This window comes from Calypte anna, chromosome 14 (assembly GCF_003957555.1).
Source record: "Calypte anna isolate BGI_N300 chromosome 14, bCalAnn1_v1.p, whole genome shotgun sequence".
NCBI lineage: Eukaryota > Metazoa > Chordata > Aves > Apodiformes > Trochilidae > Calypte > Calypte anna.
In genome coordinates this window covers 14,678,358-14,700,683 of record NC_044260.1, presented here as the reverse complement: position 1 = coordinate 14,700,683, position 22,326 = coordinate 14,678,358, and the positions used below count along the sequence as shown (strand labels likewise).

Sequence of the window (22,326 nt, the reverse complement as noted above, 5' to 3'; positions counted from 1 at the left end):
CACAGCGTGAGGGGAGGCAGGAGGAGGCTCCGGGTGTTTCACAGCAGGTACAGGAGCTCTGTTAGGGTGTCATGGCACAGCAGCACCCAGGGGTGCCCTGGAGTCAGCTGGAGGGTCAGTGGCAGCAGGAGGGAAGAGCTGGAAACAGAGGAATCATGTCGGGATTGGCCACAGCACAAGGAATCTCCAGGAGAGTCCGAGGCTGTTCCAGGTGGAAACAGCGCAGGAGGACACCAGAGCCTGCACAGGCTGGTGCTGGGTGTCTTGTCCCCAACACCCATCAGGGCACACAGTGCCTGCAGCAGGGCTTGGGTCAGACCCCAGAGCAGTGATCAGGGCTGCACAGAGCACAGGGGAGCTGCGTTCAGAGCCTGCGAGTGACAAAGCTCTGCCTGTTCCCTCCTGAGGACCCGGGGCTGTCTGGACCTGGCTGGTGCTCTCTGACCCGAGACCTCCTCCAGCTCTGCTTTTCAGCTCTGAGGTTCACCCAGGCCAAGCTCTGCTCTCCAGCACCTTCCAAACGCTCAGCTGAGTCCTTCATTTCCTCTCTCACCCCCGTCCCAGACAAAACCTTTCCCGGGACCCTCACGGCAGCCCCAGGTGAGGAATTTCAGGTCAGTGGGAAAATGAGATATTGAGCAACTTGCCCCGGGTCAGTCAGGGGCTCTGGCAGCACACGGGACCCTCCTGAGGGCTGCTCCGGGCTCCGTGGGGGGGCTGGGGGAGACGCGGGGTCCCGGTGCTCCCAGGGACACGGGGGGAATTTTCACCATCACGGGAAGGGTTGGGGAGCCCCGGCCGGGGCGTTCGCAGCTACGATCTGTCACACAATGGAGGAGAGCCCTGGAACCCCCAGCACCAGGGCCCCAGGCACGGGGCAGCTTCTGCTCTGCTGCTGCTGCAATGGGGCGGACCGGGCCAGGGGGGACCGGGGACCGGGAGAGCTGCGAGCCGGGCCGAGGGAGCTGCAGGACAGGAGCTTCCCGGGCAGCCCGGGGGGGAAGCTGGATCGGACCCGGGGGTCGGGTTCGGGTGCCGGGTTCGGGTCCCAGTGTCGGGTTTGGGTTCGGGTCCCGGGTTCGGGTCCCGGTGTTGGGTTCGGGTCCCGGTGTCGGGTTCGGGTCTTGGTGTCGGGTTCCGGTCCCGGTCCCGGTGCCGGGCGGAGGCGGCGCGTGACGTCATAGCGCGTGCGTCGCGTGGCGGTCTCGGCGCGCTCGCCCTGCGGTCCCCGCCTTCCCCGCCCCGTGACGTCATCCCGGTGCGCCGGAGCGTGAGGCGTCATGGCGGCGTTGTGGCGGGGGGGGCGGCGCTTGGCGGCTCTGCTGCCCCCCAGGGCCCGGCCCGGCCCGCGGGTTCCCGCAGGTGAGCTGGGACCGCACCCGCACCCGGACCCGAACCCGCTGCCGGGTGCTGCCGGCCCGCGAGGAGACCGGCCGGCGGGCGGGGGGAGGGGCGCGGGCCCCGCCGAGGCCGCGGGGGCGTCCCGGGAGCGTCCCCCTTCTCCTCCCGCTTCTCCTCCCGCTTCTCCTCCCTCTTCTCCTCCCTCTTCTCCTCCCCGGGGCCTCGCTGCCCCCCTGAGCCGCTGTCCCCTCCCCGGCGAGAGCGTCCCCGGGGCCCGGAGTGCAGAAGCAGCGGGCTCCGCTCGGCTGGGCCCTGGGAGCGGGGGGTGGCGGGGCCGTTCCTGTGGGGGGGGTGAGGGCCCAGGGACTGACCCAGCGCTCCGGGCCAGCTGCTGCCTCCTGCGGGCTGTCACAGGCTCAGCTCGGGGAGCGTGTCCCGGGGCAGGCACGGGGTCACTCCGGCTCCGTCTCTCGGCTCATGCCGAGGCTGTGGCGTGTCCGGCTCGGGCGGGAGCGGGGCAGGGAGCAGACAGAGCCGGAGCCTGTCTGTGGCCGTGTCAGCCCCTGACACGTTGTGTGCCCGGGGGGGGAGAGCCCTGGGAGGGCTCGGGGCTGGGGGGCTCCTGACTGGGCTGGGGGGTGTCAGGGCCGTGCTGCCCAGGGCTGGAGAGCTGCTTGAGTTGTTCACCGTGACACGAGGGGAACCTCCCTGTGCTCAGCAGTTCCTCAGCTGTGGTCTGTGGTTTCCCTCTGGGTTATGAAGAGAAGATGTGACGAACAGGGTCGCTATCGGGGCCACACTGTGAGGTTTATTGTCCCGCTTTGGTGTTTTGGGGCAGTTCAGTTCTTCCAGCAGGGAGATCCCCGGGGCCTCGTTAGCAGCCGGGCTCTGTGCCTCCAGCAGAACCGGAGCTCTGTTCCCTGACCCGCTCCTCACCGGCAGCCTGAGGGGTGGGGGTGCCCGGGGACAGTCCCCTCCCTCCGGCCCTGCTCTGGGAAGTCCGAAGCTGCTGCAGTTTGTTGTGAGTGGAGCACCCGGGGACTCTGGGGGTGCTCACAGCACCTGTGCCCAGCTCCAGAGCCCTCTCCTCTAATCAGATCCCATCTGGGAGCATCTTGGTTGTGCTCCTCTTGGCAAAGAACATCCCCGGGCTGGGGCTGCACAGCACTCAGGCTCTCATGGTAATTTCTGCTGACCTAAATTCTCCTCTTTCTTTTGAGCCCTGTGCTGCTTTGTGCTCCATTTCCCACCCTAAATTCCCAACCTGCCTTTCAGCTGAGTTACCTGCTCCCTGCTGCCCTTCTCCCCGAGGAGAGGGGGGCTGTGAGTTTCCTGGAGGAGGGCTGACTGGGCTTGGGAAGCACGAAGCCATCCTGGGGTGAAGGAGCCCCTGAGGCTGAGGGTCCTTTCTGTTCTGTGCTGTGCTCCTCGTGTGCTCAGCTGCTCCGTGGTGCACACACAGAATCCCTGAGGAGTCACAGAGACCTGGAAGCTGGAGGCTCCTGGGGGTTTCTGCCCCTTTTACCTGCAGACAGGGGGTGCCTGGGCTGGGGTGAAGCTCAGCATTTGAGTCCCTCGGTAGGAAAAGCCCTGGTTTGCCCCAGCACATCACAGCACTCTTCTTTATCTCTCAGGAATTTGTTTCTCGGGCTCCTTCTGGGTGTCACTTTACCTTGTTAACTCAGCAGATGCTCTCTCAATAGCTTTTGTGTGCCAGTAATTGTGGATTTATATCCAGCATTGCCTGGAGCCTTCTCCCTGCTTGGCCAGGCAAGGGCTCTGCAAGAGACAAATGCTCTGGAGATGCTGCAGCTTGCACTTAATGAGCCTTGGCTCTGCCTGGCACAGGATGGGCTGGTAATTAAGGATGGTAAGACCAAACATTGCACAGATCCAAAAATAACTTCTGAACTGATCAGGGGTGATTTGTTATTCTGCAGAGAAGAAAAAACCCAAAAGGAAAACGTCAGGAATCCCTCCAGGGCCAGGTTGGATGGGGCTTGGGCACCCTGAGCTGGGGGGAGGGGGTTGGAACTGGGTGAGGTTTTAGGGTCCCTTCCAACCCTAAACCAGTCTGGGGTTCCATGACCAGAAATCACAAATGGTTGCAGATCCTGGGGCCAGCTGGGGGTGTGTGTGTGTGCTGGGGGTGTGTGTGTGTGCTGGGGGTGTGTGTGTGTGCTGGGGGTGAGCTGTGTGCTGGGGGGGGTGTGTGTGCTGGGGGTGTGTGTGTGTGCTCTGTGTGTGTGTGCTGGGGGTGTGTGTGTGTGCTGGGGGTGTGTGTGTGTGCTGGGGGTGTGTGTGTGTGCTGGGGGTGTGTGTGTGTGCTCTGTGTGTGTGTGCTGGGGGTGTGTGTGTGTGCTGGGGGTGTGTGTGTGTGTGCTCTGTGTGTGTGTGCTGGGGGTGAGCTGTGTGCTGGGGGTGTGTGTGTGTGCTGGGGGTGTGTGTGTGTGCTGGGGGTGAGCTGTGTGCTGGGGGTGAGCTGTGTGCTGGCTCCAGGCCCTTGGGTTGAAGTTGTCTCCAGGTCATCACTGAGCTGCTGCTGCTGCTCTGCCTCTGTTGGGGGCAGGGAGGGAGCAACATCCCCTGTTCCTGTTCCCTGCTGGTTGGGAAGTGGGGGTGTGTGTGTGCACAGACAGACAAGTGCAGACTTTTCAGAGCACCCTGCACCCACCATTTAGCATAAAATATGTAACTCCCACCTAATTAAACTCCGTGAGGCCTGGGCTGGCTCAGGCTGTGCCTCTCTGCCAGGCTGGGTGAGTTCTGTGGCCCTTTGCTCCCCTCTCCTCAGTGGTCTCAGAGGAGCCCACAGAGGCAGAGAACGTGTCCTGCAGCAGAGCTGTTGGTGATGCAGAGAGCTCACTGGGATGTGTGTAGGAGGTGTTCAGATGCATTAAGAACTATTTGTGAGCTCTTCTCTTGAAGGACAGAATGGCTGGGATGTAATTCAGGCTCCTGGCTGGAGAAGTGCATCTTGATTCAAAGCTTTTTGTGATGAGGAGAAGGAAGAATGGGGACTGAGAGCCTCCTGGAGCAGCTCCTGGGGCTGAGGTGCAGGAGCAGAAGCACTGTTAAGGCTCAAGGGTTTGCATTCACCTGCTCTGGAGTGAGTGGGATGGTCTGAAGCCACAAGATGTGGTCTTGGTGTCCATAATGGCTGTGGCACCTTCTAAGAGGTGCAGGAGGTTTGCAGAGCACTCAGAGGGAGCCTGAGGCTTCCCAGGAGGAGCTGGAGGAGAAGGATGTTGTTGCTGAGTTCTCTCAGGAGCTGGGATGAGGTGGAGGAGGGTTCAGGAGGCAGCTGGGGATGGCCAAAGAAGATGCTTGCAGGGACTCTCACCGTGGTTCTCAGCTCAGCCTGTGGGTGGGTTTGTACCTGTTTGTCTAAAGAACACCTTGGAGATGTGGCTCCTGCAGGTGCAGAGTTACAGCTGCCTCCCAGTTCATGAAGGGCCCACAGGAAAGCTGGGGAGGGGCTTTTCACCCAAGAGGACAGTGACAGGACAAGGGGTGATGGGTTTAAACTGAAAGGGGGGAGATTTGGGTTGGATATTAAGAAAAAATCCTCACCAGGAGGGTAGTAAGACACTGGAGTAGGTTGCCTGGGGAGGTTGTGGGTGCCCCATGCCTGGCAGTGTTCAGGGCCAGGCTGGGTGAAGCCTGATGCAGTGGGGGGGTCCCTGTCTGGGCAGGGCTTGGGCATTGGTGATGCTCAGGGTCTCTTCCAACCCAACCCAACCCATTCTGTGGTTCTTTGCACCAGGGTTTCACATGCTCAGTGGTGACAGTGGCAGCTGAAGTGGCCCTGCTGTCTGCAGCTTGGGCAGGCACCAGGCTGCCTCCTCCTCAGCAGCTGATTTTTGAAAGCTACGAATTGGCATCTTCTGGCTAGAATTTTCTTAACAAGAGCCAGTCTGAAGTGGGGACTTCCCCTTCTCAGAGAGGGAAGGCAGTGCTGGAGGGAGTGGTGGGTGTGTGGCTGTGAGGGAGCTTCAGTCTTGCTTGGGCAGTGTCACTCCCCACAGGATTGCTTAGCTGGGACCTTTCAGGAGTGTTCCTCTTCCTGCTGATACTTCTGAACTGAAACACACTGAATTCTGTCTTCCAGCAAAAGGAGCTGCATGGCTGCCCAGACGAACCCTCCCCTGCTGGAGCCCCTGCTACAACCTGCCCCCCACCAGCAGTTCTGCTCTCCAGCCCTACAGCACCCAGACAGCAGAGAGCAAGGAAGAGGAGCCCCTCCACACCATCATCAGCAGCACAGAGAATGTCCAAGGTGGGCAGGGACATCAGTGTCTCCTGGGAGCCCTCTCAGGGTGCAGGCAGACACAGGGCAATGTCTGAGTGCAGCTGTGCCCTCCTGTACCCTGTTCCTGCCTCTGGAGGAGGTGCAGTTCCTCACCAGCAAACCACAGCCTGAATCTGTGGCACCAGCGCCTCCCCCAGACCAGCACCTGTGGGTCAGAAAGGGCTTTTCTGAGAAAGGAGCCCCTCGAGGCTGGGGGCAGAAGTTTCATCTGTGGGCTTAGCCCAGGCAATCGATGGCCATGCCTATGGGTGGAGGCTCCACAGGCACTGGAATCTGCCTGAAAAGAGTCTTTTTCTCCCAGAAACAAGCTGTGCCTGCAAAGGTCAGTGCTGAGGATCATGGAGTGGTGTCAGCCTTTTAGTGAGAGTGAATCCCTTCATCCCAGGAAGAGTTGAAGGCCAGGTTGGATGGGGCTTGGAGCATCCTGCTCTAGTGGGAGGTGTCCCTGCCCGTGCAGGGGGTTGGGACTGGATGAGCTTTAACCCAAAAACCTCCAACCCAAACCATTCTGTGATTCTGTAATGTCTCTGCACATCTCCAGGCAAAGCCAGGTGATTTATCCAAGCACAGAAATAGCACCATCACTCCCTGCTCCTGTGGCTTTTCTGGCAGGTACTTTTGCACCTGCCAGGCTGCAAACCCCAGTGGGGTTGATGCTCTGCTGCTGCCCACACCCTGGTTTCACCCCTGTCCCTGGGGAATGTGGGACCTGTGGATTTTCCTCTGTTGCTTCAGGGTTCTCTGATCTCTAATGGCTCTAGCAGGAGAAATGCTATTTTTAAAAGGCCAAGGGTGGTCTTTCAGCTGTAGTGTGAGTGTTTCTGAGGAAAGCTCCCTCTCTGGGCACAGCTGCCTACCTGCACGGGTGGCTGTACACAGGCACTACCTTGGCTGCTCCACAGAGACATTTGGGAATCTGGAGTTTGGGGGTTTTTTTCCTGCTTAAGGCTCCAAGTATCATTTGGCCTTGAGAAATGCTACCTGGCCAGAAAAGCTCTTGGAGCAGGACATGTGCAACTGGTTCCCTTGAAAGCTGAATCAAAGAAGAGTATGGAAAGCAGGCTACAAAGCAGGAGAGGCATCAGGAGCAGGGGAAGCACCTTTCCCTTCTCATTAAATGAGTGCTCTGCAGCCCAGACATGGTGACATGGTGACCATTGTGCTGGTCCTGAGGTGCAGAAGCCACGTGCCTGCTTGGCAAAGTGTGCTGCCCCAGAGGGGGGTGAGAACACCCAGTCAGGTGCCTCAAGGGGGTGTTTGTGACTTTATTATTCTAGGTGCAGCCTCTAAGCATGAGTTCCAGGCTGAAACAAAGAAGCTGCTGGACATTGTTGCCCGTTCCTTGTACTCTGAGAAGGAGGTAAGGCATCGACTCCTTGCTGGGAGAGTCCTTGCCAGGGGCTACATCCAAAACAGATGAGCTGGGAGGAGAGCTGCTCGGGTTCCCCACAAGCCCTGTGCTGTTCACATGCCATCTCTCTGGAACAGAGTTGGAACTGTGCTCTCAAAACACTCTGGGTCTGACCAGGTGAGCGGGTGAGCCCCGGAGCATCCGCACTTTATGTGGAGTTCAGACTCTGGGCAGGCAATGAGGCAACACAGGTCTTTTTCTGGCAAGCTGGGGATTAGTTTGTGAGTAAGCAGTGAGTTCCCAGGCCTCTGGAGTCCCGTGCTGGGGATGAGGCCAGGCTGCAGGGTCAGGTCCTGTGTCCTCCCCAGGTGTTTATCCGGGAGCTGATCTCCAACGGCAGCGATGCGCTGGAGAAGCTGCGCCACCGGCTGACAGCAGAGGGCAAGGCCCTGCCAGAGATGGAGATCCACCTGCAGACTGACAGTGGGAAGGGAACCATCACCATCCAGGTACCTCCCTTTGGTGGCAGGAGGGCATTACCCCCTCTCCCCAGTAGCCTTTGTCCTGTGAAGGATCAGGAGAAGCTGAGTGGCAGCACAGTCCCAAGCCTGCCTGAAAAAGTGTTCTGTCCTCAGCTGGACTCTGGTTCATGAGGCTGTAACCTCAGGATTTGATGGGAAACAACCAGTTTATCTGCTCCCCACAGGAATATTTGCTGCTCCTTCCTTCCCTTTTAGGAGCTACCAGAAGCCTTTCTCCCAGTACCTTGTCTGGCACTGCCTTGGTTATGTGTGCATTTCTCATCAGTGGAAAGTTGGGAGTCTGGTTTCTTCCTGACCTTTGGGGAGGATGTGGGCCTCAGCAAGGTGGGGGAAGGTGGAGCTGGTTCTTCTTTCTGGATTTTGCTTGCTCCCCTCATGCCTGTTTTCCAAGGTGGAAGGCTGAGGCTCAGTTTAAGTGTTTTCTTGGCAAAGTTCTTAATGCAAAGGTGGCAAACAAGAAGCTTCCCTGGTGGACCAGTGTGTGAGCAAGGGCTGATTGCAGCAGGTCCAGAGGAGAGGTGGCATGGCCAAAGCACATACCCTGACATGTTTTACATGGGACAAAGACTCTGGCCTGTTAGAGGCTGCTGAGTTATTTTATATTTCTGTTTCTCTGCAGAACAAGCAGCTGTGGTTGCCATGGGGAAGTCAGTGGGCAGTGCAGTCAGCAGCTCAGAGATTCTCAAACTGTGCTGCAGAGGCTTTGCTATTCCTGTTGCACCTGACTGTGGCATTTTTCTGGCTGCTGTGTGACACCAGTCCTGCCATGAGCTCTGGCTCAGCCCCAGGCTGGGTGTCATTCCTGCCTTCCTCTCCTCTTGCCCTTTTTGAGGCCACAGTGGACACGAAGCCTCTGACTCCATCAAGGCCTTTCATGCACTGTAACTCTGGCAGCTCTCCCCTTCTTTGGCAGCTCAGCTGAGGGACCTCTGTGCCCACCTTGCAGAGAGGGTGCATTTGATGTCATGCTCAATTAGATGTGTTAGGGATTGGTCTTTTTATAACCCCCTGCTTGGCTGCCTGGGCGTCTCTAATGCCACTGAGCCTTAGCAAGGAAGCTTTTAACTGCAGCAGTCCTGCCCTGGGAGGAGGGAGAGAGAACAGCACTGCTCCAATCTCTGCTAATAGGTTTGACTTCTCAGTAGTGCCTAAAGCTCCTTAACTCCAGTGGAGGGTTTATTTATAACCTGGTGAGGAAACATGCTGCATGTAACAATTACTTCGAACCAGCCTCCTTCAGAACATTCCCTGCCTTCCAGGAATGCAAAGTTGCAAGAAAACAAGTCTGCAGTGATTGAGGCAGAGCTGGACCTGCTCCTTAGTCAGTGTTTTATGTTCTGTACCTACTAGGAGCCACAGAAACAAGCAGCAGTCCCTTGTATGTGCTCTGTAGCAGTGGTCACCCCACTTTTCTAGGACAATCCTGTTGTCTCACCCTCACCTTCTTCTCAAGTCTCCGTGCTGCTCCAGGCCCCTGGCTCTGCTGGATCTCATCCCTGCAGGCCCTGTAGCATCTCTTTGTGTCTCACCAGTGGATCTGGGCAGATCTGGGATGTGTGATGGGCTCTGTGTCAGCCATGTTCCTGGGGAGGAATGTCTGGCTGTAGTCAAGGACTGTGTTCAGCTCTGCTCAGTGACTGCAGTTCTGCTTTCTTCTCTGCCAGGGCTGAATTTCAGACATGGGCACAGCAAGACTCAGAGCTGTAACATGATGTCCTCATTCAGGGATGTCCTGCCTGGGCACTGCCAGAGGGAAATGCTCCCAGTGAAGCCCACTGGGTACAGCACCTCAGTTCCTTCACCCAAATCCTGTTGTTTTACCAAATTGCACTGTTTCTTCCAGCCTTTTGAAGACCACCTGATTCTGTTTCTAGGACAGCTCCATCTGGTAGCAGGCACAGCCTGCAAGGTCACATCTCCTAAGAAAATCCACTTGAAAACATTAGGGGGGTGTTTTCAGGGAGGACAGAGCTCTGCAGAGCTCTGCAGTTGTGCATTCTGAGGCTTCACAGACGTGTCTCTGATCCCTTTGAGGTGGGAATACAGACCCCACTCCACAGAGATCTCCCTCAACACCCACACAAAGCTCCCTCTGCCCACTGGTGATGGGTGCTTGGCAGTGGTGCTGTTGCTGCTGAGCCTGGTGGTAAACCTGTGTTTGTGTGAGCTGGAGCTGTGCACGTTGCTGATGCTTAATTTAGAGCTAGGACAGTGCTAGCAGTTTAGAGGAGATTGTTTGAAATGTTTTCAGAGCTAAAAGCTGCTGCTGGGTGAGGGAGTGTGACTGCTGCTCTAACACAGTGAGCAGCATCATTGCTGCCAGAGCTGCTGCTGCTGCTCAGTTCTCTTTGCTTGGCTTTCTTCTCACCCTTGCAGTCATCAGTCATCCAAAATCAGTGTCTGTGAAGCCACAGAATAAGTTTGGTGTGGTCAGGAGGAGTTAAAATGACTGCAGACACCACTCCTCCCTGCAGCAGCTCCTGTGTCACTGAGCAGATCTCTCCTGGCTTACAGGTTACAGTCTGCAACGAGGTCTGGGCTGTCCTGAGGCTTTCCCTGAGGTGTTGGGGGTTTAGCAGTTCAGTGCAGGTGCTCCCGCAAGTCCAGCAGAGGATGTTGAGGTGGGCAGCCAGGTTTGTGTCCTGCAGCAGAGAGAGAGTGACATCCTTAGTGACTGCAGCATCCATCTGCCACTTGGGCTTGAGGAAGCTGGGAAGCAGGAGATGGGCAGTAATGCAAGGGGGGTGAACTGCCTGTGCTTGGAGAAGCCTTGGGTGAAACACAACTGGCAGAAATGTGCCCACTGGTTGCTGGGGTGGGTTAGAGCTTCCAGCTGTAGCATCATCTTTAACAAGCCAAGGAACCAGAAATATAAACCTGTCTCAAGTAACCTCCAGCCAAGGGAAGGAAGTGCAGAGTCTTTTCTTCCTCCAGATGCCAGAAGGAGAGCATTTAGCCTTTAATAATGTGAAATAAAAATCTGCAAAAGTGTTTGCAGAGGGCTGGGTGGTGACAGGATGGTTCCTGAGCAGCAGGGAGGGAAGGGCAGTGGAAGCTCCTGCCTTGGTGCTGCCCAGCCCAGGTGGGCTGCTGGTGCTTCCCATCTCTGGAGAGGGACTGCTCTGCAGCAGCCAAGCACCCATCTCCAGAACTGCTTTATTCCTGCTGGGAGCAGCTCCAGCTGCAAAGGGCAGCCACAGGAACACACTGCCAGAGCCCTGTGGATCTTGGTGTTCTCATCAGAACCTGCCTGGGTCTTTTCCTGCAGTAGGAAGCATCTGCCCAGCCAGGAGCTTTGGCCACCACCTCCAGGGACACTTCCCAGTTGTGCTCAATGCTGCTGGGGCAGCAGACAGCTCTGAGCTGTGCTCCCTTTGTTCCTTGCAGTTTGCCCTCATCAAACAAGGCTCCAGGAATTGTCAGTAAGCATTTTGCAATAAGTCTGGCAGGGAGTTTGGAATTCAATAGCAAAACAAATTCACAGGGTAGAGATATGTTGGGGGTTTTTAACATACTGGAATATGGGAATGACATGCTGTGCTATAAATAGGAGGGGATCAGAGGAATTAAGAGTTCTTTTCAGGGTCTGGCATGAACAAAACCTGAACCAGATGCTGAAAACTTTTCTTTCTGCTTTTTTCTTCCCTGGGGAAAGGGACCATGTCAGATTCCTGAGATTTTGCCATATCCCGTTTGTTTTTCCTGGCTTTTCATCTCCCATTGTTGATACCTTACTGGGCATCATCCCTCTTCTCAGCCAAGAGGGATGATATTTAATCAAGGGGAAGGTGTTGCTGTGCCATGACTTGTGGGAATGCAGGAAAAGCTCTTACCCATGTGGTACCTCACTCAGTAACCTCACAAGTTGACCAGTTTGATCATTTAGTGGAGTTAAACAAAATCCCTACTGGCACCCATTTCCTAGCACATAAGCCCAGTAAGTGCCCCAGAGGGGTAGCAGAGCTGTGCTGTGCCACAGGTTGCTCTGGCACCCCAGCTGCAGCAGCCAGCTCCACTCTGGATGAGCAGCCCCAGGAGTCAGCCCATCTCTGGGTGTGTTCTCTGCTGTCAGCCAGAACTCTGCTCACAGGTACTCGAGGAGGTCTGAACTACTCACCTGAATCAGAGTCAGAGGTGAGAGTTGCTTGGGTGCTGGTTCCTAAAGCTTCTCTACTGGTGTTTCAACCAAAACTGCTGTTCCTTTGCAGGACACAGGCATTGGGATGACCCGGGAGGAGCTGGTTTCTAACCTTGGTACCATTGCCAGATCAGGCTCCAAGGTAAGCTGGGGTGAGGTGCCCCTTCTCTCCCCCTTAGAAAGGTCTTCTCCAGTTACAGTCCCTTCTGTTCTCCCAGTAATTCCTCATTCTCTTTGGTCCCTTGGCCTCCAGCCCAGCTGTGAAATTACACCCCTCATGGAAGGTGATCCCTACCTGTGGAGTCTTCTAGTACTTAATGTTCTCTGCTGGGTGCTGTGGGAAGTCCCTGGTGCCCCAGCAGCTCTGATGGGCCCTGTGTGGCTGCCCTCACTCCCAAAACCAAATCCCTTCCTCCCCAATGCTCACCCTGCACTCACCCAGTGGCCAGGAGGGCAGCAGCTCTGTCCTCATGCTGGCAAATTCATATATATATATATATATATATACACATATATGGATATTTTTTCATCTCCAGTCACCATTTTAAGGTTTTGTGCTCCTGACTGACTGAGCCCTTGCATGTTTTCCTTTGTGGCAGTGAGTGTTGCCCTGAGCACTGCTCCTCTCTTCCAGAGGTGCAATCCCAGTGGGAGAATCCCTTTTCCTTTCTCCAAGTGCTGACCCAGAGCTGTGGGATGGCCATGGTGTAGGGCTGGATCAGTGCTTGGACAAGCCCAGGTGGATGTCAGTGGTACCTGAAGTCACTGTGCAGTGGTTTACATCTCCTTTCCTCCTCCAGGCTTTTCTAGATGCTCTGCAGAGCCAGGCTGAAGCCAGTAGTAAAATCATTGGCCAGTTTGGAGTGGGTTTCTACTCAGCCTTCATGGTGGCTGACAAAGTGGAGGTGTTCTCCCAGTCTGCCCAGCCAGGGAGCCCAGGATACCACTGGTCATCAGATGGGTAAGGCTGCAGAAGGGGATGGAAGCCTGGGGGCTGTTTCTGACCCAAGTGGGGACTGAAAGCTGTGCAAAGCAAGGCAGGGTTTGTGCAGTGTTTCATGTCTGGGTTTCCTGCTTTAGATCCTGCTCAGATTAAATGTGGAAATAAGATGTGGTCAGATGTGCCAGGATGAAACCACAGGGACAAATCTGCTCTGTCAGAGCAGGTGTGTTGTGGACAAAGAGAGAACCTGCCTCTCCTGTTCCTTCCCTGCTGGCAGGCAGTCATCTGAGCAGTGTCCCAGACTGGAGAGAAGGATTTAATCTCTTTGATCTGGTCATTCCCTGGGATTTTCCCCTTGGCACTGACAGCAGGCAGGGTCCTGTGCTGTGGTTCTGTAGGCACCTGTCTTCTGTAGGGCAGATCTGGGCTTAACCTTTATTTTTGTGAAGCTGCAAACATCCAAAGCTGTGGAGTGCTGGATCACGTTGAAATTGGGATGAAAAGCTCTGCATCCCCATAAGATTTCCAAGGAATAAAGCATGTACGAGGCTGTTTAATTTCCTGGGGAAGAAAACCCAAAACCAGGTTGTAGCTGAGACATCAGGCAGCCTGGGGCTGCAGGCAAGCTGCTGTGTCCTGCAGTCTCAGCTCTTGGCTGTCATCACTGCCACTGGCTCTGCCCTGGCTGGTCCCCACAAGGCACTCACTGAGCTGCAGGGCAGAGGCCATCACCTGAAATGGGCTGTCTGCTGCAGAGCACAGCTGCATTTCCTTGGAATCAGCTGCTTTTCCTTGGAGAAGGGCTCTCAGACAGGTCAGAGCTGTCAAGAGAGAAGGCAGGAGGAGCCTGGATGTTACAGGCACTGCAGGAAACGTAGGAGAGGAGGTGCAGGGTGGGCCCACAAAACATGGAGTTTGGTTGAAGATTGTTTCCAGTAGAGTCTGTGGTGTCCTTGCAGAGCAGGGTGTCCTGGGTCTGGATTCTCTGTGGAGAGGAGAAGGAACGTGTTTGGGGGTGGCTTCTCAGAGGCACAGAGACCATCCTGGCCTTTTCCTCTGGGTGCTGAAGCACTGTGTGTGCTCTTAGGTTAATAAATGTTTTTGTGTCCCACCATGGATGTGTCTGAGGCACCAGCTGACCACTGGCTTTGTTTCTAATCCTAGTTCAGGCATGTTTGAGGTTGCAGAAGCATCTGGTGTCAGAACTGGGACTAAGATTATTGTACATCTCAAAGAGGACTGCAAGGAGTTTGCAAATGAAGACAGAGTCAAGGGTGAGTGGAGGGGGAAATGCTGTTACCAGGGGAGGCTGTGTGGAGTCTGGTCCTCATTTACAGTGGTTTTCCTTTCCTGCAACACCTTTCACCTCCTGTTACTGAAGGAATTCTTAGTGTGTTGTGTTCCCAAATGTGACTCCTCTGTGTCTTGTTTCCCTTCCAGAGGTGGTGACAAAATACAGCAACTTCATCAGCTTCCCCCTGTACCTCAATGGGAGAAGGATTAACACGTTGCAGGTGAGCAGGAGGGCTGCAGCCAGGTGACTCCTGGAGAAGTCATCCTTCCCTGGATGCAGGAAAGAGAATAAAGCCACTGCTGTCCCTGGAAATGAAGGGAGGATTGTCCAGGATACCAGAGACCCTCTAGTGATCAGTTAATTAGAACTAAAGCAGAAAATCCAGCAGAAGTTGTGCCTGGAACTGCTTGTTTGCATTTGTTGGAGAGAATTCTTGCAGATTAGGAAAGCAGGGTTTTTTTAATAGATATCATCTGGATTTTCTCTCAGTCAGAATGATTATCTCAGTGCTTTATGATACTTGCTTTGATTGTTTAAGCCAGATGACATGTTAGTGATGGCAGGATTGCTCTCATCACTGCTCTGCTGACACCTCTTGCCTTAGGTCTTTGTCCTGCAGCACGAGGTACCACTGAATCCTCAGTTTTCATATTGCCTCAGTTCACAGCCAGATTTTCTTCACAGTTCCTAGCTGAGCACTGCTTGATGCTGGTGTTTCCTGACCACTAAAAACTGTATTGCAGCCATATCCATTGTAATCAGTTCTGGGCCTGATTGCAGGAATCACCTGCAAGGAGGTGAAATTAATTATCTTTAAAACAAAAGTTTGTTAATAATTTTTCCTCCAGCATCTCCTTTTCTGGTTGTTGAAAGCTTCTGCAGGTACAGAGTGTGTGTGTGTGTGGTATTTTGCTTCCTGAAGTGTGGCACTGAATGCACAGACTTTCCAGACTCCAATATTTTATCAGGTTAATCCATCTGGGCTTCTGTAATTGGTGTTGTTAGTCACTGATATTTGTTTGGATTCCTGCATAATAGTGTTTCTATTCCAAAAGCTTTCTAGCTGCTTCCTTTAAATTACCAAACTAGGAATAGATTTAGATGGCTGTTTGCTCTTTCTACCTGACAATCAATAGAAGAGGCTCCCTGGAGAAGCACAGTACTAGAGCATGGGGTGAAATGCCCTAAATAGACTCGTGTACTTTCTTATCAGAAAGTCTGTTTTCCCTTGGGATACAGCAACAGCTTTATTCTCATTCTGTTCCCATTTCAGGCCTTTTATTTACCCAGGATCTTGGGTTTGTGTTTTTCCACACCTCAACATCAGCTCACTGTAAACAGAGCCATGGTTAGATCTCTGGTGTGGATTTTCCTAGATAAGCTCTTGGGTGCTTGCCTGGAGCTGAGGAGTTAGAGGCTTTTCCAGCCTCACTGTGCTAACAGTAGCTACAAGTGTACAAACCTCTGGAAAAGCAACACCTTCCCTAACAACAGCTTCTGTGAAGCACCTTGGAACCCAGCTGAGTCTGTAGTCCTACTTGTGATCCTGCAAGCTCTCCAGAGCACTTGTGTGTGCTGGAGATGTTTGGAAGCCACTTGTAGAGCAAGGTTTTGAGGCATGAGAAGGTTTAAGGTGTGTGGCAGCATGGCAGAACTGCCAGGGCACTCAATCCCTTAGGCAGGTGGGTGGAGGGTGGGCTGGGTGTTTGTGTTGCCCCCAGTGATCACTTCTGTCACTCATCAGGGCTTGAGTGGAAAGCCTGGAAACAGGAGATTCTTAGTTGAGAATGGGCAGAGCCTCCCCCATCTTTGCTGGATTCTGGTCTGTTGCTGAGGTGCTGAAAACCTGAACGTGGTGTGAGGATGGGCTGAGTGCTGCAGGAGGTGTTGGGGGGCTTGGGGCAGCAGGGGCTGGGAAGCATGGCCATGGGGAGGGTAACTCTTGTGTTGCTGTGTGACACAGCTGTGCTGAAACACTGTCTGACCCTGCAGCAGGGATAAGCAAGTGGTAATGAAGAACCTTCTGAGCCATTCCAAAACATCCCAGCAGAAACCAGGGAATCATTCAGGAGCTGCATCACAAGCACTCAGCCAGCCTCTGGTGGGACAGTCACCTCTGTCAGGGAGACAGACTGTTTGCAACAGACCCACTGGAATTTTCATTCTCTTTTGCTTGCTGCTCAGGACCTGAGCTTCAGGACTGGTGCTGCCTGTCAGCTGAGCTCTGCCCACTCTCCCAGGTGCTCTGGGCCAGCTGCAGGTGTCAGGCAGTAGATGTTACCCAAATCCCTTGTTCTGGGCCCAACAAAGCTGCCTTACACATGTTGCAGGGCATGAGTACCTCTGTGAGGTCTGTTAGTGTGTGTTAGAGCAATGCCTGCACCCTCATGCACCCCCTGCCCTCGGGCTATGCAGAGCAGTCCCTCGGGCTGTGCAAAGATCCCCAGTTCCCTGCTCCAGCATCCTGGAAGGAAAGTGGGACTGACAGGAGAGCCCTGCACTGCAAGGCCACAGGTCAGGAGAGCTGCTGGGAACTCATCTCCCTGCTCCTTCCCCTCCAGGCACTTTGGATGATGGACCCCAAGGACATCAGTGAGTGGCAGCACGAGGAGTTTTACCGTTTCATAGCTCAGGCCTACGACAAACCCCGCTACATCCTGCACTACAAGGCTGATGCTCCCCTCAACATCCGCAGCATCTTCTACGTGCCTGAGCAGGTACCTGTCTTGCTGGGCAGGGAGGAGTGGGACATCTGCTCTGAAGAGGAGACAAGAGGAGGGATGGTCAGGGAAAGGAGGCAGCTAAGGTTGCAAGAAGGAATATTCCCATCCCTGGAAGTTTTTAAGGGCAGGCTGGACAGGGCTCTGGGCAACCTGATTTAGTGGGAAGTGTCCCTACCCATGTCAGGGGGGGTGGAACTGGATGAACTTAAAGGCCCCTTCCAGCCCTGAAAAGTCAATGATTCTGATATCCAGGGTGGCACCTCGGGACGTTGGTAGTTGAGGAGAGTACTGAGCCATGACAGGAGTGGAGAGATGGATCGAGCAGGTCCCTAGGGAAACAGTCAGCGTTTCAGCTCTCGTTGGGTTCAGGATTAGTAGGGAAGAGCACAGGGTGCCCCTGTCAGCTGGTGCAGTTATCCTTCTGTCTCTTGTTCCTGCAGAAGCCATCCATGTTTGACATCAGCAGGGAGCTGGGCTCCAGCGTTGCCCTCTACAGCCGCAAAATCCTCATCCAAACCAAGGCTGCAGACATCCTGCCCAAATGGCTGCGCTTTCTTAGAGGTGTGTGCACCGTGGCTTCCACGGGGGCTGAGGCCTTCCTGAGCCTGGCACCCGTGTTTGGCACAGGGTGAAAGTGTTGCTGTGTGTTCCAGGTGTGGTGGACAGTGAGGACATCCCCCTGAACCTCAGCAGGGAGCTGCTGCAGGAGAGTGCCCTGATCCGGTAAGCAAGAGGCAGCTCCTCTGGGCTGCTGAGGCTCTTCCAGCTTCTTGCTGGTTATGGATGGGATGTTGTGGGATAGTTAGAGGGGCTTGGAGAGACTTGACATGTAAGCTGCAGCCTTTTCATCCTTGAGGATTTGTGTAGTCTATAAAGTGGGTCCTCAGCCATCCTTCAAGATGAGGGAGCAGTGTCCTGGGTCATGCTGCCTCCTGCTTGGGCTGTGCCCCTTGTGCCCTAGGCTGCCTTTCTGTGGCTCTAGTCTACAGCAGCAGCAGTGGATTTGCTATTTGAAGAGTCTGGTTGGCACCACCAAGTGGTCTGGAAAACAAAAAGGTAACTCACACACAGAGTGAGTGCCAGCCAGCAAGGTTTTGGTGCTGGGGCCCAGCAAAGCTGCCTGCCTGCAGGCCAGACTTCTGGCCTTTGCTTCTTCCTTCCTTCTTGTCCTTCACATTCCCTCTCAAACACCCATCACTGTTGGAACCTGTAGGAAGTGTGAGAGTAAGCTCTTACTGTTCTGCATTGGTGCTGTTACGTTGTTGGGTTTCATGGCTAACTTTGTATTCTCGTGCTGGTGAAATGCCTCTCTACCTTCACTGTAGTCACCAAATTAACCCTGGCACTTCACAGTGGATTTTTCAAGCCTCCAGAACGAGGTCCCTCCAATCATAACCCTTTTACAGCCACTTCCTTCCCATGTTTAAGAGTAGCAGATGCCCTGTGCACAGCTGGTTGTCTGCTGCAGCATCACTGAGTCACAAGCTACTGAAGAGCTGAGCTTCAGCAGGTTGTGCCCCAGCCCTAGGTATCTTGCCAGCTTCTGAGCTGCTCTTGACAGGGACAAAAAGAACAGATGTAGAGCCATGAGGGAAAGGATACAGAGGACCTAGAGTGTCTTCTCTGTCCTGGTGTTTGCAAAGGCATCACTAGAACACAACACAGAGAGATGTTCACCTAAAGTCTCTTGTCTTGGTCTAGCAGCTGAGTTTAAAAAGACTTTGTTCTGCTGCAGGAAGCTCCGAGATGTTTTGCAGAAGAGGTTGATCAAGTTCTTCATTGAACAGAGCAAGAAAGACCCTGAGAAATATGCCAAATTCTTTGAGGAATATGGGGTATTCATGCGAGAGGGGATTGTCACGATAGCAGAGCAGGATGTCAAGGTACCCTGAGAGCTGAAGCACTGCAGCTGGTGGGAGAGTGCTGGCTCCTGCTGTGAGCTGGGATGAGGGGAGCTGCTACTTCTCTGGGGATCCTGCATGTCTGTGATTTGTGTTCTGGTCTCACAAGACCTCTGTGTTCTCCAGTGCCCTAACTTTCACTCTTTCTGACTGGGTGCTGCTTTCCACTTAATGTGAGCCACTGCAGAGTCTCTGTTCACACACTGTGTTGTCAGCCCTCCCTGAAGCAGTATAACCTGCCATGGGCAATAAAGCAGGGCTTTCCCCCACTGGATTCCCATCTCCTACATCCTGCCAAGGTCACTTTTCTGCCTCCTTTATTAGCTGGAGCAGGAACAGAGGGACTCGGAATCCCCCGAGCCTTGGTGCAGGGCTGCAGCTCAGAGGAGCACATTTCTTGCAGGAGGACATAGCAAAGCTGCTACGTTTTGAGTCCTCTGCCCTGGCTGCAGGCCAGCTGACCAGCCTGACTGACTACACCTCCCGCATGAAGGCAGGGAGCAGGAACATCTACTACCTGTGTGCACCCACCCGCCACCTGGCCGAGCACTCCCCGTACTTTGAGGCCATGAAGAAGAAGGACATGGAGGTGGGTGAGCAGTGTGCCAGGGCAACACCCTGAGCTGCTGCAGCAGTGCTCAGGGCACAGCTGGATCTGTGGGGTGACGCCTCCACCTCTCTCTGTGGTGTGGACTCCAGTGGGTCTGTGCCTGGGCTCTGTCCCCACCCTGGCTGCTGTGGGGTGAGGCCAGGAGGGACCTGTCACAGGCTTTCTGCAGGCTGGTGAGTGCTTGTGCAGACATCTGGGGCTGACTTCTGTTTATTACCTTTGCTGAAGCCCAGAGCAGGACCTGGGGGCTGCTGTGCAGAGCTGGTAACCACGCTGCAGGGGTAGCATGGCAGGTGACCCAGTCAGGGCTGGTTCTCAGTTTCCAAGGGGCAGCTGGACTGGTTCAGCTTCAGACTTGCCTCCCGTGGTACAAAGTCCTCCAAGGGAGGCTCATTTGGAGCCCTGAGTGACAGTCACCATGGGCTGGAACCTCTGGTTTGGTGCAGGTGCCTTGGGAAAGAGGAAGTGCTGTTACCTCCCAAGCAATGTGTTACCATCCTGTCTTTTGGCACAGGTCCTGTTCTGCTACGAGCAGTTTGATGAGCTGACACTCCTGCACCTGCGGGAGTTTGACAAGAAGAGGCTGATCTCAGTGGAGACTGATATTGTTGTGGATCACTACAAGGAAGAGAAGTTTGAGGAGAGCCACCCAGGTATCCCGAGCTTCCCCTGGTGCTCCAAGGCAGCTTCCAGCTCTTGCAGGTCCCTCTCATCCCACAAAGTTTAAATATTTAGCCAAAGAGGGAGTGCCAGAGGTGGAGTTTCTAGGATTTAACAACATCCATGTATCTGGTGCCCTGACAGAGCCAAGCAGGCATTAGCAGGATGTGCACCAGGCTGGGATGAGGGGATGAGCTGTGTGCTGGGTGGAGCTCCCTTCCCACTTCCACAAGAGAACAGATAAATGGAAGTTTGCAGTGGACTGAGCTCAGGAGCAGAGCTCACTCCCTGTTGGCAGGCTGTAGCTGCAGACTCAGATGTGCCCCTCTTTCCCCTGCCAGCTGCAGAACGTCTGACAGAGAAGGAGGCTGAGGATCTGATGGCCTGGATGAGGAATGCCTTAGGCTCTCGAGTCACTGGTGTTAAGGTGGGTGTTGTGTGTAGCTGAGCACAGGAGATCTATGGAGGTAATCACCTAGGAAAAAAACAAAAAAAAGAGTTGATTTGGGATCTGCTGCCCCAGATATTTCTTTAGAGCCTGAGAGAAACCATTCTTCTCCATGCCTCCTCTCTGTGAAGGGGTAGAATGCTGGCATTTTGTACTTGGATGGTCAGCATGGCAGTGGAAGATGTTGCTGTGTAATGAGGGAAGCCCATCGGACAAGTTGACACTCAGGTTACCAGCAGAACAAGCTGGGGACTGTCTTGCCTCTGGAGCAGCTTTCCTGAGAGCTCAGCTCCTCACATTGGGGTTTGATTTGAGGAGATCTGTGCTGAGGGAAAAACCCCAAGTCCTTCAGCCTGCCCTAGGTGTAGCCCAGGTGCATGTTCCATCTGGAGCCTGGTGGGTGTTGTTTTCCCCAGGTGACCACACGTCTGGACACCCACCCTGCCATGATCACCGTGCTGGAGATGGGGGCTGCCCGGCACTTCCTCCGCATGCAGCAGTTGGCCAAGACCCAGGAGGAACGTGCTCAGCTCCTGCAGCCCACCCTGGAGGTCAACACAGGGTAAGGGGCAGCACTGCCAGGGCTCAGCCTGATGGCTGGAGTCAGGGAAGAGGCAGTGTAAGGCCTCCAGTTTGTAGAGCCCCCCATATTAAGGGCTCTGCAGGGTGTGCCCCAGTCCTTGGTCTGTGAGGCTGCGTGGCACGGGTGGCAGGAGCCACCCAGACACCCTGTGTCCAGCCCGGGGGCTTAGAGGGAGAGGGTGGGAGAGAAGCCTCCAGAATAAGAGCAAGGAAGTTGGAGCTGTTTTGGTCTTTCAATAGAACCTTTTCTGTCCCACCTTGGCTTAACTACTCATTCTCCTAGTGTCCAAAAATCCCAAGTCTTGGTGTTGATCTCTCACTCTTACAGGCACACTCTAATTAAGAAGCTTAACGAGCTGAAGGACAGCCAACCTGATCTGGCCCAGCTGTTGCTTGACCAGGTGAGACCCAGGCCTTCTCCAGCAGTGTCACCATCCTCTCCAGAAGCAGCTCACAGCCCACGTATGACAGGGAGTGGGGTGATTCCCTGTGGCAGGCACAAGTCTGACCCTTCTGTGGTCCCCATGCTGGCTCTTGCTGGTTCTTGTGGTTCATGTGTTTTCCCACTGGATGGCCTAGAAACTGTGCTTGGTCTCAGCATGCACATCCTGGAGAGTGACATTCAGTTCCTCCCCAGCTCTCATCCAGCTCACTTGCTGCTTATTTAACACTTTCTTCTCTTTCCCAGATTTATGAGAATGCCATGATAGCAGCAGGACTGAATGAAGACCCCAGGCCAATGGTGGGTCGGCTGAATGAACTCCTCACCAGAATCCTGGAGAAGAACTGAGCCCCAGAAGACTGAAGGATGAACTTTGTGCTGATACCTCCAGTGCTGTCCCTCTCAGCTATCCCAGCCTCTGCTTCCAGGCACTGTGCAGCCAGGGCTTTGTGTGGCAGAGGGCCAGGGAGAGTGCTGGGGACTTCAGGCCTCACAGCCAGGGAGGAACCAGTTGTAATTAACTGATCATGTGTCATCAGCCTGCCCAGAGTGGGGGGTTCTTGGTGGGAGCAAAATCCAGAGATTGCTGCTAAAATAATCTGCCCAAATTTCAGACACAAACCTAGAGAGCCTTGTTTCATGCTGTTTCTAAAAAGGGACATTCCCAAAACAGAGGTTGGCAGCAAGATTCCCAGTTAGGGCTGTGAGCACACCCCCTCCTCCAGTCCACAGCCCCTTTGCACCACTGTCCTCTTAACGAGCACTGAGAGAATTAATGAAGAAACCTCCACCTCTGGCCAGGCAGGGGGAGTTTGCTGGCATGGAGATGGGTAACTGCTGTTAGCAGACACAGGTACAGCTGGGGGAACATGGCAGTCCAGTCCTGGGGCTGGAAAGATCACTGAGCTGCTGGAGAATCAAGTTCATCCTTGTCTTGCTGAGGAGAAAGGGAAGTAACTGGGAAACAGCTTCCCATCATGTGGCTTTCTGCAGAGTCTTCAGGGGGTTTGCCTCTTCTGTGGGATAAACTGCATGTCTA

General features: G+C 54.5%; 1 protein-coding gene across 1 annotated transcript; it reads left to right on the top strand.

Moving 5' to 3' along the window:
• The first annotated feature begins 1,247 nt into the window (after positions 1-1,247).
• TRAP1 (TNF receptor associated protein 1) lies at positions 1,248-22,097 on the top strand. Its single transcript, XM_030459593.1, has 18 exons — positions 1,248-1,362; positions 5,453-5,620; positions 6,931-7,013; positions 7,373-7,513; positions 11,755-11,826; positions 12,485-12,645; positions 13,792-13,901; positions 14,068-14,141; positions 16,483-16,638; positions 17,085-17,205; positions 17,298-17,367; positions 18,380-18,527; positions 18,949-19,134; positions 19,670-19,808; positions 20,157-20,242; positions 20,680-20,825; positions 21,174-21,246; positions 21,534-22,097. Exons 1-18 carry the CDS (start codon positions 1,281-1,283, stop codon positions 21,633-21,635), a joined length of 2,118 nt encoding a protein of 705 aa, XP_030315453.1. The 5' UTR covers positions 1,248-1,280; the 3' UTR covers positions 21,636-22,097.
• The last annotated feature ends 229 nt before the right edge of the window (positions 22,098-22,326 follow it).